Genomic DNA, 14,689 nt, shown 5'->3' with positions numbered 1-14,689 from the left:
CTGCGTGAGGAAACATCTATCCTTGACGGCATGCCATTGTGCACAGTTGGACCCCGACAACTTGCAGTGAGGTAAAAACACCAGCCTTTGGGCACTTTCTGTGACCTTTACACAGGAAGTTAGGATTAAGGTAGATGGGGTGTGAAAAGGCATGCATTTTTATGAACGTGAACATAGCCGGATGTGTCTGCCTGTGTGTGCGCGCGCGTGTGTGTGTGTGTGTATTTTCTAGTGCCTTCACCAACCACGCTGAGCTCCCCCATGTTAGCTGCCAGAAGCGGCAGGTTCTATCTGCAGTGCGACGGAGTGGAGATGGCCGGCTGGGGGATCATTACAAGGGCCATAAAAGAGCGATTTACAGGACGGCCAGTGAGTGGAGTCAGCACGGTCCCCGACGAAAAGCCCAAAACGGAGAATCAGAGGCCAGCGGGGATCGTGATGACTTAAACATGAAGGTGAGGGACGTGGCTGCTTTAGTGGCATCTGCTTTATGGTCAGTGAATCAGAGGCCGAGGGGGGAAATAATGTGCCACTTGATTTTTGATGTTTGATTAGAGGGAGGTAAACTTCAAAAAGGTAAAACAGGACATGCCTTGGAGGTTGATAACTATTGTAACACCTAAGAACACACTGTGAAGTCCTAGTTGTTAAGATTCAGTAGCTGTTTTGAGCTGGAATGAACTTTTTCTGTCAAATAGATTCCAACATCAAAAATGTAGTTTCATGATACTTCTACACTGATAGATTTGAAAGAGTTTTAGAATGAAATCTCTGTTCTGATTTTAGCGCTGTTTCACTGTACTAACTCACCTGCAAAAAGCATATCAGATGACCACACATGTATACTGATCATGCATGTACCGGTGTAAACAGGAAGCAGATTGTCTACTCTGCATCTGGTTGTTGGATGGCTGAAAATAATATGAACAAAGACCAGTAGTGTGCTGAAAAGCAGGGATTTCTAAGCTTGGACCGAAAAATTAGGTGGAACTGTTTCTGACAGTAAGGGTTAGCAACACTTATTACTCATTATCCATGTTGCATCTACCACCGGTAATCAACTCGTGACTGATAAGACCCAATCAAAACTAATCAACTATTAGCCCTGGCCCTAACGAGCAAAATATGCTTGGATGTATTATGTTATGGTTATTCAAGCAAAGTTTGGTTGTTTCCCATTTTTCGTAATTATTATAAGGAAAAAAGCTGCAATGACATCACTAAATACATGCTTGTGTTACTACATACACCATTGGTTTGGATATGAATGTGAAACATTTATGGTTTTGTCGTTGTTGAAGTCTGAACATCAACTGCTTTGGTTTGACTTGAATTATTAAAAGTTATTTATTTAGGATTACTTTTGCTACATTTAGTGGATATGGTGCTTTTAGCACTTTAATGCTCCATTATGTTTACTAGCTACTATGTCTGTCTGCTGTTGGCTGCGGAGCACGTAGTGTACTGTGGCTTTTTACAGTTTTTTTGTTTAACAAAAAATCTGAGCTGGACAGATAAACAATAAACTGAATTCCATAAAGCAGAGGGGAGCTGCAGATTCAGAATTCATAATTGCCAGTGAAACCTTTCACATTACAAATGATAATATCATACAACTGCTAGGAAAATAGCGATTACAGCTACTTAAAGTAAATAAATACATAACAATTTACGATCTTATCACATGTGCTACTCCATCTGCAGAGGAAGATGCATACAATTAAAATCTCATGAACAGCGACTCAATCGACGTTGCAGTGAGATGTTTTTGCAAACTATTCAACTTAAAATCCCACCTGGAGTCAACCCTTTGAATTTGAGTTATACCACTGAATTTGGTCTTTTCATCTTTTCCCTGTTAAAACAGCAGACGCAGAGCTGTGCATGAAAACAGGCTCAAATCAAGGCAGCGCAGTCATCCAAGGAACAAGACGTGTTTGCCTGTTTTCACAATATTCTGGCAGGCCACCAAGGGGGTACAGAAAGAGGTGGGGGTAGGGTTTGAAGGTATGTATTTATGAGAGAGAGAGAGAGAGAGAGAGAGAGAGAGAGAGATATTCTCTGCCTCACTCTCTCTGCTCCCCACTGTTTGCCAGCTAATCAGGCCTGCTGTACCCATATATATTAGGAGCCAGTTTGTGGTGGAGTCCTGCTGCGTTTGCTGCCAACAAGGCCCCTGTTTCCTCGGGCTACAAGTCTGAAGCGCACCCTGTGTAGGGCTGGGTATGCATACACACGCATACTGTATACATGTGCACACACAAAGAGGCACTGACACAATCGGAATAGACCCTGTTTCCTTGTCTCTATTTTCAAACCTGGCTTTACATTCCCATGTCTGTTCCTAAACTCTTTTTGGACATTAGTTTCTCTGAGGCCTCCTGAACCTAAAGGCTCCATCCAGTCTTCATAATACCTTACAGCCGCATATTCAAAGCAGGTGTATGCAGATGAGAAATGACTATGAACCAAAACGTATGTAGAAGGAGTACAACCCACCACTGTGGCACAGACCACAACAACTGTGATTGGTCCACCTGGTAGTGTCGCATTTCCTCCTACCATGTCTCCTAGTGACTGGACAAGCACAGAAAATTCACCTCCCATCTGCCTGAGTTGGTTCAATGGTCAACCTCATCATCATCGTCATCATCATCTTCTTCGTTTCGGTCAAAGTAACTGTTATAAGCTCAATCTCTGACATGATTCGCTCAGTTTCAGTCATCATTGTTTGTAAGAACATGGTCAACATATTTGGTCAGCACAGAAACTCCACTGCCAAGCATTATGGCAGTATAGAACAACATAGACACACCAGTGCACTAATAAAAATGCTCAGGCTACCATAGGCCACTTGTGTATAGAGCTCATAGGCTCTGTGTTAGTTCTGCACAGAAGTATAGACTAACATTTGTTGGACAGCTGTGAGGTTAAAATGGTGTTCTGTCCCCCTCTATGTTTTTCTGAAGGCAAATCTTGAACAAAAAAAGGCTACCGCTGATAACTAAGCTGCCCCCAAAAAATAAATGTATACTTTCTTTCTCATCAAAAGTCAAGAGCTTCTGAAAGGAGTAGGCAATAAAACCACTTGAGCTTTCCCACACTTTACCGCATTAAGAAGTGACAGTGCAGCAATACACAATAACCTGCTGAATGCAGGAGGAACGGCCTGTTTTAAGCCTGTCAGACGGTGAGAGGTTTTCTGCTGCTGGAAGAGCAGCACAGTGGTCGAGGATGCATTGCCGCATTGTGGCAGTGAGGATAAACAGACTTTATGGTGCATTACGGAGGCAGACAAACACACAGGCAAGCACAAATGTGGCTAATGCTGTCCATGGATGTGTCAAATTGAAAGTCCTCCCTCCTGCTGTGTATGACACGAGAGGTATTCAAATTTTTACTTCTTTTATGCCATTTACAAGAAGTGCATATACAAGCATAAACTCTCCCGAGGCTGAATAAATTCTTATATCTATTGCAGAGTGCTGACTGTTAGCATGACAGCATGTTAACCTTCCCACAGATACACAAAACCCTTAAATCCAGTCCCAATGCAAAATACCCGGGCTGACCAGCATGAGAGAGGCTTTCAGCAAAGACCCACTATGGAGAGAAGTGAATGATAATATGCACCCTACAGGGAGCGGCACTGCAACACTGGCATCTTTGTAAAAAGATCCCACCAATGTCAAAACACAGAATGAATCCAATTTTCTTCCTGTTTACTCCCACTTTCTAGTGCAAATAAATCTGTTTCATATCATAAAGTACTCTTTCTTAAGCTAATTTGACGAATAAGTTCTTGTAGGAAAAGAGGTATAGAGGTAAAACCTTCCTTTCTGGAATAGTTCCATGAAAATTTACTAAAAAATCCTTAAATCCTTTCTGATTCTGAACAGTATACAGCAGATGTGTAAATCAGCATGTGAGGATATCTGAAAAACACACTAGTCGGGCAGTTAACTCAAGTGAAAAGGGAGACCCGAAAGGTCCAGTGTGTAAGATTTAGGTGAAAAGGATCTATTGGCAAAAATGTTATATAAAATAATCCTAACGATGTTTTTACTAGTGTGATTCATCTAAATTATACAAACTGTTGTTTTCTTTACCCAAGAATGGGTCCTTTATATTAAATACTTCATTACAAAAAAATATATATCTACATCGGGAGTGGGTCCACTTTACCGAGGCTGCCATGTTGTTCACAGTAGCCCAGACTGCACCAACTAAACACCTTTTGAGTTTTAAGACCACTGAAGGTTCTCTTTTATGTTTAGAAGTGGAGGGTGAGGTGGTATTCAGCTGCCACATGCAACTTCACAACTAGACATCACTAAATTCTATACACTGAACCTTTAAAACTAGTGATCGACTAGTGTGCATCAATGGCTAAAGCTGATACCCTTATTTAAGGAGCAGCCAATGGCTAACACATGATGCATATATTATGTTATTTTTGCAACTGTTATACATAAAAAATGCAATAATGAATGAGAATCAAATTAGCTGAACTCAAATGACCTGTTAAATTAAAATGTCTGCAAAAAGTATACTATATTTCAGGATATTGGCCTGATATAAGGTGGAGTGAGTGATTCTCATTGCTGAAAGAAAAGAAACGTGATAATGTCTTCAAAATAAAAATAGGAACACAAAACAGCATCCAAAACAAAATGGAGTAACAACTGGTAGAAAATGGGTGGTTTTTACAAAGCCATGGTCACAGAAGAGTGAGGAGTCAGTTTGTATTAACATTATCAAGGACGATAACTAGCTAGTGTTAACTATAGCATGGATTCTTTAAATATTAATGCATATACATCTACTGTGCTTGAAAACTTGTCTATTTAGGTTTTCATGGTTTTAAACCCTCTGCACATTGTTCAACCAAATGTATGATAAACAAACAAACAGAAAATAATGATACAGGAACTACTTCCTTGGTTATGGGTTAGTTAATTGCTGCTTCAGGTACTCATGCAAAATGTGCAGAGGATGACGTGGTTTCCTAGAGCCGGTAAATCAACTACAGACATACCGACTCTCCGCCTGCTATATACAGTACCAACAGTACCAACAGCACAATTTATTTATGGGTGGGCCTGGCTCAGGAGGGAGAGTGGTGGTCTACTGATCAAGAGGATCCTACTTCCATCCACAGCTGCTTCAGAGTGTGTTGCAGTGTCTTTGAGCTTGACACTGAACCCATAACTGCCCCTGACGCTGCGTCATCAGAGTGTGAATTGATGACAAAACATGGCTCAACCTCCGCATTGGATAAAAGCCTAAGAGTAAGCCGAATATCTGTGGGCCAGCAATGGACAGACACATTTGTTCTGGTAGGTATCAACATCAAAACATCCATAAACTGAAGATTACAGGCAGGTCCAAGTGGATATAAATCAGAGGAATTTTTTTCCCAGTCAAACCAAGCAGTGTCTAACATTGGAGAGACTGACTGATGTAAACACTACTTTTCACCTTTAATCATAGCACTTCTTTTTTAATTTGAGTTCAGCTGACCTTCTCTTCTTTGGTTGTTCCTCATCCATTTCACCTTCTTGACAACGTGATTATGTCTTGGAGATACACCACTGTCATGGTACCAGTGGTTGACATTCCATGACATTTCTTTAACGCTGAACGTGTCTCTCACCTGCAGCCCCAATCAGTAATGATAATAATTATAATTATAATTATAATAATAATAATAATAATAATAATAACTTTAGCACTTAGCTAAACAACATTACAAAGTGCCTTACAAAAAAATCAATGGCAAAAATAATGAATTATAATAAAAGGTATTTAATTCAGTTCAATTTGAATGGCCAAGGAACAGTTGTTCAATCACATTTGAACTCTATAAGACTATAGAAAAATAATAATCTTCAGTAATCTTGGCATCATCAGGTGTTTCGGCCTTTTAATCGTAATAACGTTTACAGCCGAACCTGAGGGTACGCTGAGGCTAAAGGTAAATCTGACTGGCTACTGGCTTGTGAGGCAGTGCTATGAAAGCCATGTGGCCGGCTCAGTAGATCATACATCATTACCTCTATGTCTTTCTTAACCAAACTAAATACCTATTCGCATTGGCAGCAGAGTCAAAAGCTGTCCTATTTAAAAAACTACAAAAAATGTTGTTGCAATAAAAGTAAGATAAAAGGAATAAAGGAGTTAAAACAACACATTAGTATCAGAATTACAAATCGCATGTTAAAAACGCTTTCATATAAAAATATGTTTTGAGCAGTGATTGACTCGCCCTGCGTAGCCAGCCTGGACCTAGGGACAGCTAACAAGGACAGGCTGGTCGGTCTCAGGTGGCAAACAGGATTGTAGGGAGTCAAGAGCTGCAAAATGTAAGAGGGGACCAGCCCATGTTGAGCTTTGAAAGTTATTAAAAATCAATCCTTGATTTAACTGGCAACCAGTGAAGGGAAGCAAGGATTGTCCTGATATGAGACCTGCGGTTTGTTCATGTTAAAATACAAACAGCAGCATTTTGAACTGCAAACGAGTTACTTAGGTTTGACTAAGGCATGTATACAGTGTGTTGCAACAGTGCAGGCGGGAAAGACAAAGGTATGTTATAGCTTTTCTCAGTCAGGTAGAAAGAACTGATTTAGTTTTGGAAATATTTCTTATATGGATCATAGCAGGATTTAATGATTTTATTAATGTGTATTTTAAAATGCAGATGAAAATCGAATGTTACACCTAGATTTTTAGCTTAATGTTGATTACCAGGGGTCCGAGAAATGATAATAGTTTGCCTGCTAGCTGATCGGGACGGAAGATTATTCATTTTGTTTCGTTTTTTTTTATTCAGTTAACTACTAGAGTAGACTACTCTTTCCCCTGTTAATCCTTAAACTGGCTGTTAGGATGTGGCTAATCCTCACCTACAGCCAGCGGACGAGCATCAACTCCCTGTTGCTCATTGACTGGAGTAGTGTTGTGTTACTCTGAGCCACATTATTTCTTTGCCATTTATAGACAGAGGGCTGTGGAAGGAACTGATTTAATATCAGCACACACACAAAGTGGGACAGCTGAGGAGATTTTCACTGAATCTGCCACCGTGTGTATTGGGTTATTAGATAATCTTTCATTGGCCAACAAATTATAACCACTACTTGAAGCAGTATGTCCTGGTCAAAACAGTGCATCCACCTGAGATGTCTCTAAGATTTACAAGGACATGCATGTTATTAAAAAAGAAACAACAAAAGGACTATTATGATGTCTCTTTCAATTAAGTGCACGTTTCCATCTCAGAGTCGAATCAGCCTCCATCAGCTGTGAACACTACATCCGCAAGCTGAAAAACAAAACCCTTACCAGCTTTTTAATAAGATGCAGAGAATCCAGAGGGATCTTTATAGTAAATGCCACAACTCATTAGGCTAATTACCCTATCACACATTTACTCCGCTGCTGATAACAAAGTAGGCAGAGAGACAGAGCGAGCGAAAGAGGAAACCACACATCTCCTCATAAAGTTGGCATTCTAGTAATTAGTGAAAAGAAACATTAAAGCCCACACACACTTCCTGAGCAAAAATAATTAAAGAAAAATGGCAGAGATACTGATTCTCAGTGCTTTTCTCTTTTCAAAGACTACAGCCCCCATATGAGCACTGTGTAGAGGCTCGAACTGGCAGATCAGACGGCAATTAAAATAAGAGTGCTATTTGTGTCTTTTTACATAATTTGACTCACTGTGGGAGACTGTGACTTGTGAAGTCAAATTTAATTGTGTATATAACAAGGTTACAAGGTGTGTTAAGTCATTAGCTCCTTGCAAGGACAACATTTTTCTAAAATTCTCATCTGCTCTGCTTCGTCGAACAGCGAGGGTTTCACTTAGGGGCTACAAATAATCATATTTACCAGCACATACTGTTGAAGCCTCAACTCCAGTCGCTCCCTGAGCTTGGTGCTGCCGCTGACACCGTTGATCACAACATTTTAATTGGCCATCACACACATTTACAGACTCAGCTGACTCTATAGTCTCCCTAGTACTATTTAAGTGGGAAGAAGCTCGAGTTCCCATCTTATACCGCTACCCTGTGTCCCTGTTGTGTCACAACAGACTGATAATATTACAACTGCATTTACCTGTAAGAGAAAAGGATACAGACCCTTATGCTCTTCAAAGGCTTGTTTAGACAGATATTTAAGACTTAAAATCTTCATCCACTTAATGACAGCAAATCTGTATTTAAAGTGGCACTCCACCAATTAAACGACTGACAATGTGACATCATGTAGCAGGACAACTAAACAGAAAGTCTGTTTTACAAACTAGAGCTGACTCATGGGTTGGCTAATACGTCCACAAATAAACCATTTCTTTCCCAGCATTGTCCAGTTAGGGCCAGTGCAGCTTTATAAAGCAATGCACAAATGTAGCTTTGCTTGTGTGTCATTTTTCTTTATTTCAAACTGAGGTGGGTTTGTGAAAATTATCTTACATTTTAGATTGCGGATGTCAATGTTAACATTAACATGTGCAATATGTGCTGCTTCAATTTCTATAACTCATCAGGAAAAGACTCATGATTAGAGTTTTAATCGAGACTGTCTGAACAAAACAAACAGCAGGTTTTATTTTTGAAGCTGTTGTAATTGTTGCCTTTGAAAAAAAAAACAATACTATCAACACTTTTTTTTTTTTAGATTACAACTGTTTGAGTTTGTGAGACAGAAATTTGTTGTAGTCAAATAGGCAAATTCATGGAATTGAAAGTGTTGGAGTTCAAGGGGCAGTTTCATTTAAATTAAATTATATAAATTAGTGTATATATATATATATATATATATATATATATATATATATATATGTGTGTGTGTGTGTGTCTGCATATATATATATTTACCTATACTGCCATGAATTTTACAGATATGGCTTTTTCTTTCCTACAGAAAAAAACCCCTGCTCTGTAAAAAAAAAATCACTGCTCAAATGTTAAAAACTGTTTTACATTAATTAACACAATGGAGAAGGGACAGAGAGATCTTAGCTCTTATATATGTACTCCAACCAAGCAACAAATAGTACATTAGCATTATTAACATTAATTTATTCTCAACAGAGGACTTCAAGAGAGCTGGGTAGCTGAGACCCCATTGAAATACCCATATAAATAATAAGCTCTATATGTCTTTGTTACAATTATTCTTGTTGTGTTTTGTTGCTCCTGGGAGCTTCTTCTCTTCTCCCCTCTATATGTGGTTGAGGGGGGGAAGAGGAGAAAAGCTGAGGCAAGAAAAAAAGAATGTGGAAGTGGAAGAGGGGCTGATTTACTGATGTGGACCACTCCTCCACCCCACCCCCAACCACCAAACCAAGCTGCTTCAAACATGGCTGCTCACATCAAAGGCAGCCGTGTATCTCAGAGGAGCTGCTAAGGACTTTACAGACGCTCGCCTCAGGCCTGAGCGCGGGTGCTCGCACCTCCTCAGACAGCAGTGGCGGATACCCGCGGGTGGGACCTGAGGAGCCGGGACAGGCGGCCCAACACAGTCTGCAGTGTCATCTCGACTTGACGGGCTGCACCAGACTGCAGCAGCTTGTGCCTCATTTGGCTCAACAAATCTAGTCAGTTGTTGGTGCACTGCCTTCACCAGGAGATCACCCAGCACGATTAAAAATGTCTGTATTTTGAATAATTTACTTCATAAATAGATAATACAAGCTCATTATAAGGGTGCATCAATATTCTAGTTCTAAGCTGAGTGTGGAGTGAGATGTTTTTTTTTACTGCTGTTTTGGATTTCACCCAGCAGTGATTTTTTTTCTTTTCTTTTTTTCTACACCTAAGAAGGTGATGACTTGAGGGGCTTCTACATGGTAAATAAAAGCGTAACATTTGAAACAAATCTGTCAACAACCTTATATGAAGGATATTAAAAGGAAGGAGCATCTCTACAGATCAGTGTGGAAATTGTCACACAACATGTCACAATGCTTAGTGCAAAGTGATTTAAGAGTCTATGTAAAGAAAGTGCACTAATATTTTTAGGAATGATAAAGGACCATTTCAACATTAACACATGGCCCTTGATATATGGGGAGGGACTAGTGAATTGAACTAAACTCCTGAATGAGGTCTCTATGATTTGAAGAGTGATGCTTACCTTTGAAAATGACTGTTGGCGTGAAAGAGAAATAAATTATGTTTTAAAATTAAAGTCTGGAACCATGCTGAAACCTTACACATTAAAATTGCTGGTATCATACTGACAGTATTCTCTGGTTTAAGTATGTTTTTTTCACATGTTATTGTCCAAAAGAACATTGCGAAGGATGTCATTTTAAGAGTTTCAGTTATTCATTTTAATTGCTTTGGCCTAATAATGAGACATAGGAGCTGTTATATCTGCTGCTATGTCAAATGTTTATTTAAAAGTCAATTTATAAAATTCAAAGAGCAAATCGAGCCTCTGCTCGCCTTTGATAAGTGAAAGCATTTGCTGAAGGTGCTCTTTGGTTTAAGAACGACACTGAGTGGAAATTGAAGGATGCACCCTTCAAGTGCAGTTTCAAAAGCTTTTATTTCATGGCTGGTTTAAGAGAACACATTAAAAACAGCACCAGTGCTTGTGGCATTCATTGGCACATCAAGTCAATTTATAATTTCTAAAAGCCAACACTAGGCTAGGGAGAAAATGCAATAATCATTCCAAAAGAGGCACAAGTCAAGGGCAGAATAATGCTTATTGCCAAAGCTAGCTTGACAATTATTGGGCCAAATAATGACATTTATTCACCAAGGGGCTAATCGATTAACATAATGGAGTTTAGCTTCCAGTTGACCATGTCAAGTGCACTATGTTGACAGGGATGATCTGGCAACTATTTTGGAATTCAGATTTGTGCATCCTTCACACAGGATATATAGGTATGGGCCCTACAATAACGTTAATACATGTTTTCCTAGGAGACTGAACCAACCTGTAAACAGCCCTCTTGTCAGACTCAAGCTGGGCCTGTGGGTCAAGGGTCGCACTGACGGAGGTATTTCCTGCTGCAGTGGCTGCTGGGATATGGACCTGTGGGGTCTTGGCGTTCTGCTGAGTGGTGCCCGTCATCTGGGGACACAAAATAAAAAGATCCATATGTAATTAATGTTTTAAAAACAAAAGTAGTTGTAATATCCTTTGAGAAGTTTCACAGTATTGTCCAGTTGAGAAAAAAACAGTGCCAGAGGCTCTTGGAGGTGGTAGAGTTGTGTTTTGAGCAAAATGCTAGAATAAGGATGTTAGTTTTATTACAATTAAAATGCTAGCATAATCAAGTTTGGGAGGTATAATGTTGTGCAGCATGCTGGTGCAGCTTTGATAAAAATTTGAATATCTACACCAAATCTCATAGTAATCGATCTCAACCGCAACTGTTCTTACAGCCATTAGCACGAGCATGGATTTAGCTACTCTCCAAAAAATGTAGGCGTTAAAGTAATAAAATTAATGCATCTTTTTTAAATACATTTGCATTTGAACTGACTGGACCAAAATCCGGAAAAAAAACATGATTTGCGTGTAATTAGCCTCAGCATGAGCTTCACACGATCACATGATCACAGTGTTATCCCATGAGCATGAGTGTGCAGCTGCTTGTAAGGTCTAAGTAATTTTTTAATCACTTTTCAAATGCAACGCGCATTTGACACTGACAGACTACAAATGAGGAGGAAGCTGGAATGAATAATTGTTGCTTGACAGGTCAGTAGCCTTGTAATGAAGCTATTAAGCAAAAAGCATGAGACAGGACAGATTAGGTAATTGAACAAGGCGTGCTCAGGTCACTTATAGATTCCTGTTAAATGATAAATATTGAATTTTTGTTAGCAACAGCACAGTGAAACTTCAGTAATTGTGTTCACAGCTCATCAATGTGTACTTAGATTACCATACCATAATGTACGTATGAGACTACTGGTGTTTCAACGCGAATCTTGAGAGAATCATTTCACTTCTCAAGCTGCTATTTGTGCTGTGGGCTGGGCAGAAGAGTAACATGCTTACAAACACAGCCCATTGTCTTCCTTATCCTTTACCCCACTTTCCTCTCTCTCTCGTTCGCTCTCTCTGAGGAAATGAGTCGAACAACCCCCCATTTTTTTTTCAGGGTGGGGAGGGAGGAAGCTTCAAGTCTTAATCCCAGCCCCAAATGGAAAATAAATTAGCTTCTTCACACTTAACTAGCTCTCATTTGCATTTGCCGAGTGCGCAGACTGCAGCTCGGGAGCTCTCCCCTGGCACTAATCCTCTGGGCGAAAAAGCAGACAGAGGTGGTGTGGACGAGGGAGGAGGGTTACATGGACCTGATCAACTTCACCTCCGCGAGATGATCCACAGTGTTGGACAACGCATGGGTCCAGCCACAGTTGGGCTACATTTATTACTTTGACCTTTTGGTGGCATCAGGTGTTGTGTAGAACACGGCAGAATGGGGCTTGACCTTTACACGTTACACGTCTGCACTCTGACACTGTCTTAATTATAACATGCAAATCAACAACATGAAAAATCATTTTCATAATTGTATAGCCACTTTTGTTACATTTGTGGTGCAGGTATCACTATAAATATCTTGTAATACTGCTATACATGTTAAATATGTTCACTATAATATTACATGACAATAATATTCCTATACTTCCATCAGAAAAGATAAAAAAAATAGTTTTTCCCCGCTCGATTCTCTAAGTGTTTGCTCATTGTGGGATTTGTTGGGTTCCTCTATAATATTGTAAGGTCTCAGCCTAACTATGTACAGTGCCTTGGAGTAATGTATGATATGATTAGGGCCAATACAAATAAAATTTAAGTGAATAGAATGTTTTCCATCTTCACATTTACAATTAAATTGTCTAAATAATGAACTAAACTTTTTTTTTACTACAAAATCACACAAACTCACCTTTCTCCCAGTTTCATGAGAGCTGCTGACAAACGGATGACACTGAAATCCACTACAGAAGAGGACACATTATTTTTGTCTCAGGGACCCTAGCTACAGAAGCCCAGTGAATACAATGGATGTACTATGTGATTCTAATCAAACAAGTCAAGCAGTCAAACAGGATGTGTGACCCCTGTGCGGTCTAGTTGACCCAAAACATCAGTAACAGACATGCTGTATATTTTGGGCAGTGGAAAACTTGCACAGGACATGGAACAAAAATCATGAAATAATTTCGGATTTAATGTAATAAAAGTACTTTATGGCCATTTATGTATTTAGTCACCTTCATCTAATGTGCCAACCTGTGGCCCAGGCTTCATTATTTTTTTACACATTAGTATAGGTAGACCGAGTCTTCAGCTAACCAGTCCGGTTGCGCGACCCCCATCTCCCCCATCACACGTGCCAAATGTGCTTTGGCAAGCTAATGATTGCCTTAATGCCTCTGACGTGTGCCAGCAGTGTATGATTGATGTATGATAGAGAAAGATGAAGACATAGATGCACAGTCTGAATGTATGTAAATGAGTGGATGGCTAAACTTTACTGTAAAGTGCTTTGAGTGGTCATCAAGACCAGAGAAGTGCAATTTAAATACAGTTTTTAAAAAAACATTTAAAAAATCATTTATTATCATTATTATACTGCATAATTTGCATCTGTGATATAGCCTAAGTCCAAATACGGCCAAACACAAGGGCTCATTCCAACTTTGGTTGATTTCATATTACATTTGGTAACACATTCGTACTTTATATTATATTTATAATCTAATTGTAAATAACTGCTAATCTGAGATTACTAGTTAAAAATAGCTGAGGTCAATTACTTAATGGTTTCTAGCACAAATGTTACTAATTGAGTTCACTACAAACCAAAGGTATATTAAATCCTCTTGAAAACCTCGTTTCAGATTTCAAGCACTTACCTATAGCATTAATTAATCTCAATTTAACAGGTAGCAATCAGAATTAATACATGGGGGTATACATATGTACACATACATATCATGATTCATTACTTATTAAGATTTTACCACTCAGAGGAGATCTGCCTCATCTAATTAATCACATTATGATGATACTTTGCTGTCGCTAAAGTCAGACAAAGCACCGACATCCTCCTCCAGCTGAAGCCTGCAAACAAAGAACTCAACATTGTGTATAGTTCAGACTGCAGGATCTTTTACCCAATTGAAAAAATTTGAGATGACAATGCTGTCATCTCAAATACAATTCAAGAGGCTCGCACACATGTCTCACACTCCAACAAACTTTCAAGCGGCCTAAATATCTATATAATTCAGTGAGAACTTCAGCCAATCAGAATACAGGACGGGTTGAAGGAGGTATGAAGCAGGTAGTAGTGGTGAGATGCCCATGAAAATACTTTAATTAAGTAGTAGACTCATTTTGATTTATAATACACAAAGCAAGCATGTAATTATCAAATAATAAGTTTCTATCCCTGAGTAATAAAAAATATATTACATGGTCAAGGACAAAGTTGAGAATAATAGTGATGATTTACTAGTTCTAAACAACTCTGATGTGTCGTCCACGGAAGTGTTTCACCTCCTCCTGCTTGATTTGTCATTCTGTGGACAGGATGACACGTGTCTCAAGTGTGTTTTTATGATCAAATGTAGTTTGGGGACCAGAAATACCAGTCTGGGGTTTCTCCTGGTGGTGAAAGACTGAAAGT

At 39.3% G+C, this 14,689-nt stretch overlaps 1 protein-coding gene across 1 annotated transcript in view; it reads right to left on the bottom strand.

Annotated features, from left to right (window-relative positions):
* The window catches only part of LOC133019612 (pannexin-3-like), a 68,786-nt gene that overhangs the window by 26,672 nt on the left and 27,425 nt on the right, over positions 1 to 14,689 (bottom strand). The window contains exon 3 of the mRNA XM_061086148.1: positions 10,970 to 11,106. Coding sequence (XP_060942131.1) covers positions 10,970 to 11,106 — 137 coding nt within the window. The remainder of the gene's footprint in view (positions 1 to 10,969; positions 11,107 to 14,689) is intronic.

Source organism: Limanda limanda, chromosome 14 (assembly GCF_963576545.1).
Source record: "Limanda limanda chromosome 14, fLimLim1.1, whole genome shotgun sequence".
NCBI lineage: Eukaryota > Metazoa > Chordata > Actinopteri > Pleuronectiformes > Pleuronectidae > Limanda > Limanda limanda.
The sequence above is the reverse complement of the archived record's forward strand: the minus strand, read 5'-3'. Positions and strand labels throughout refer to the sequence as shown.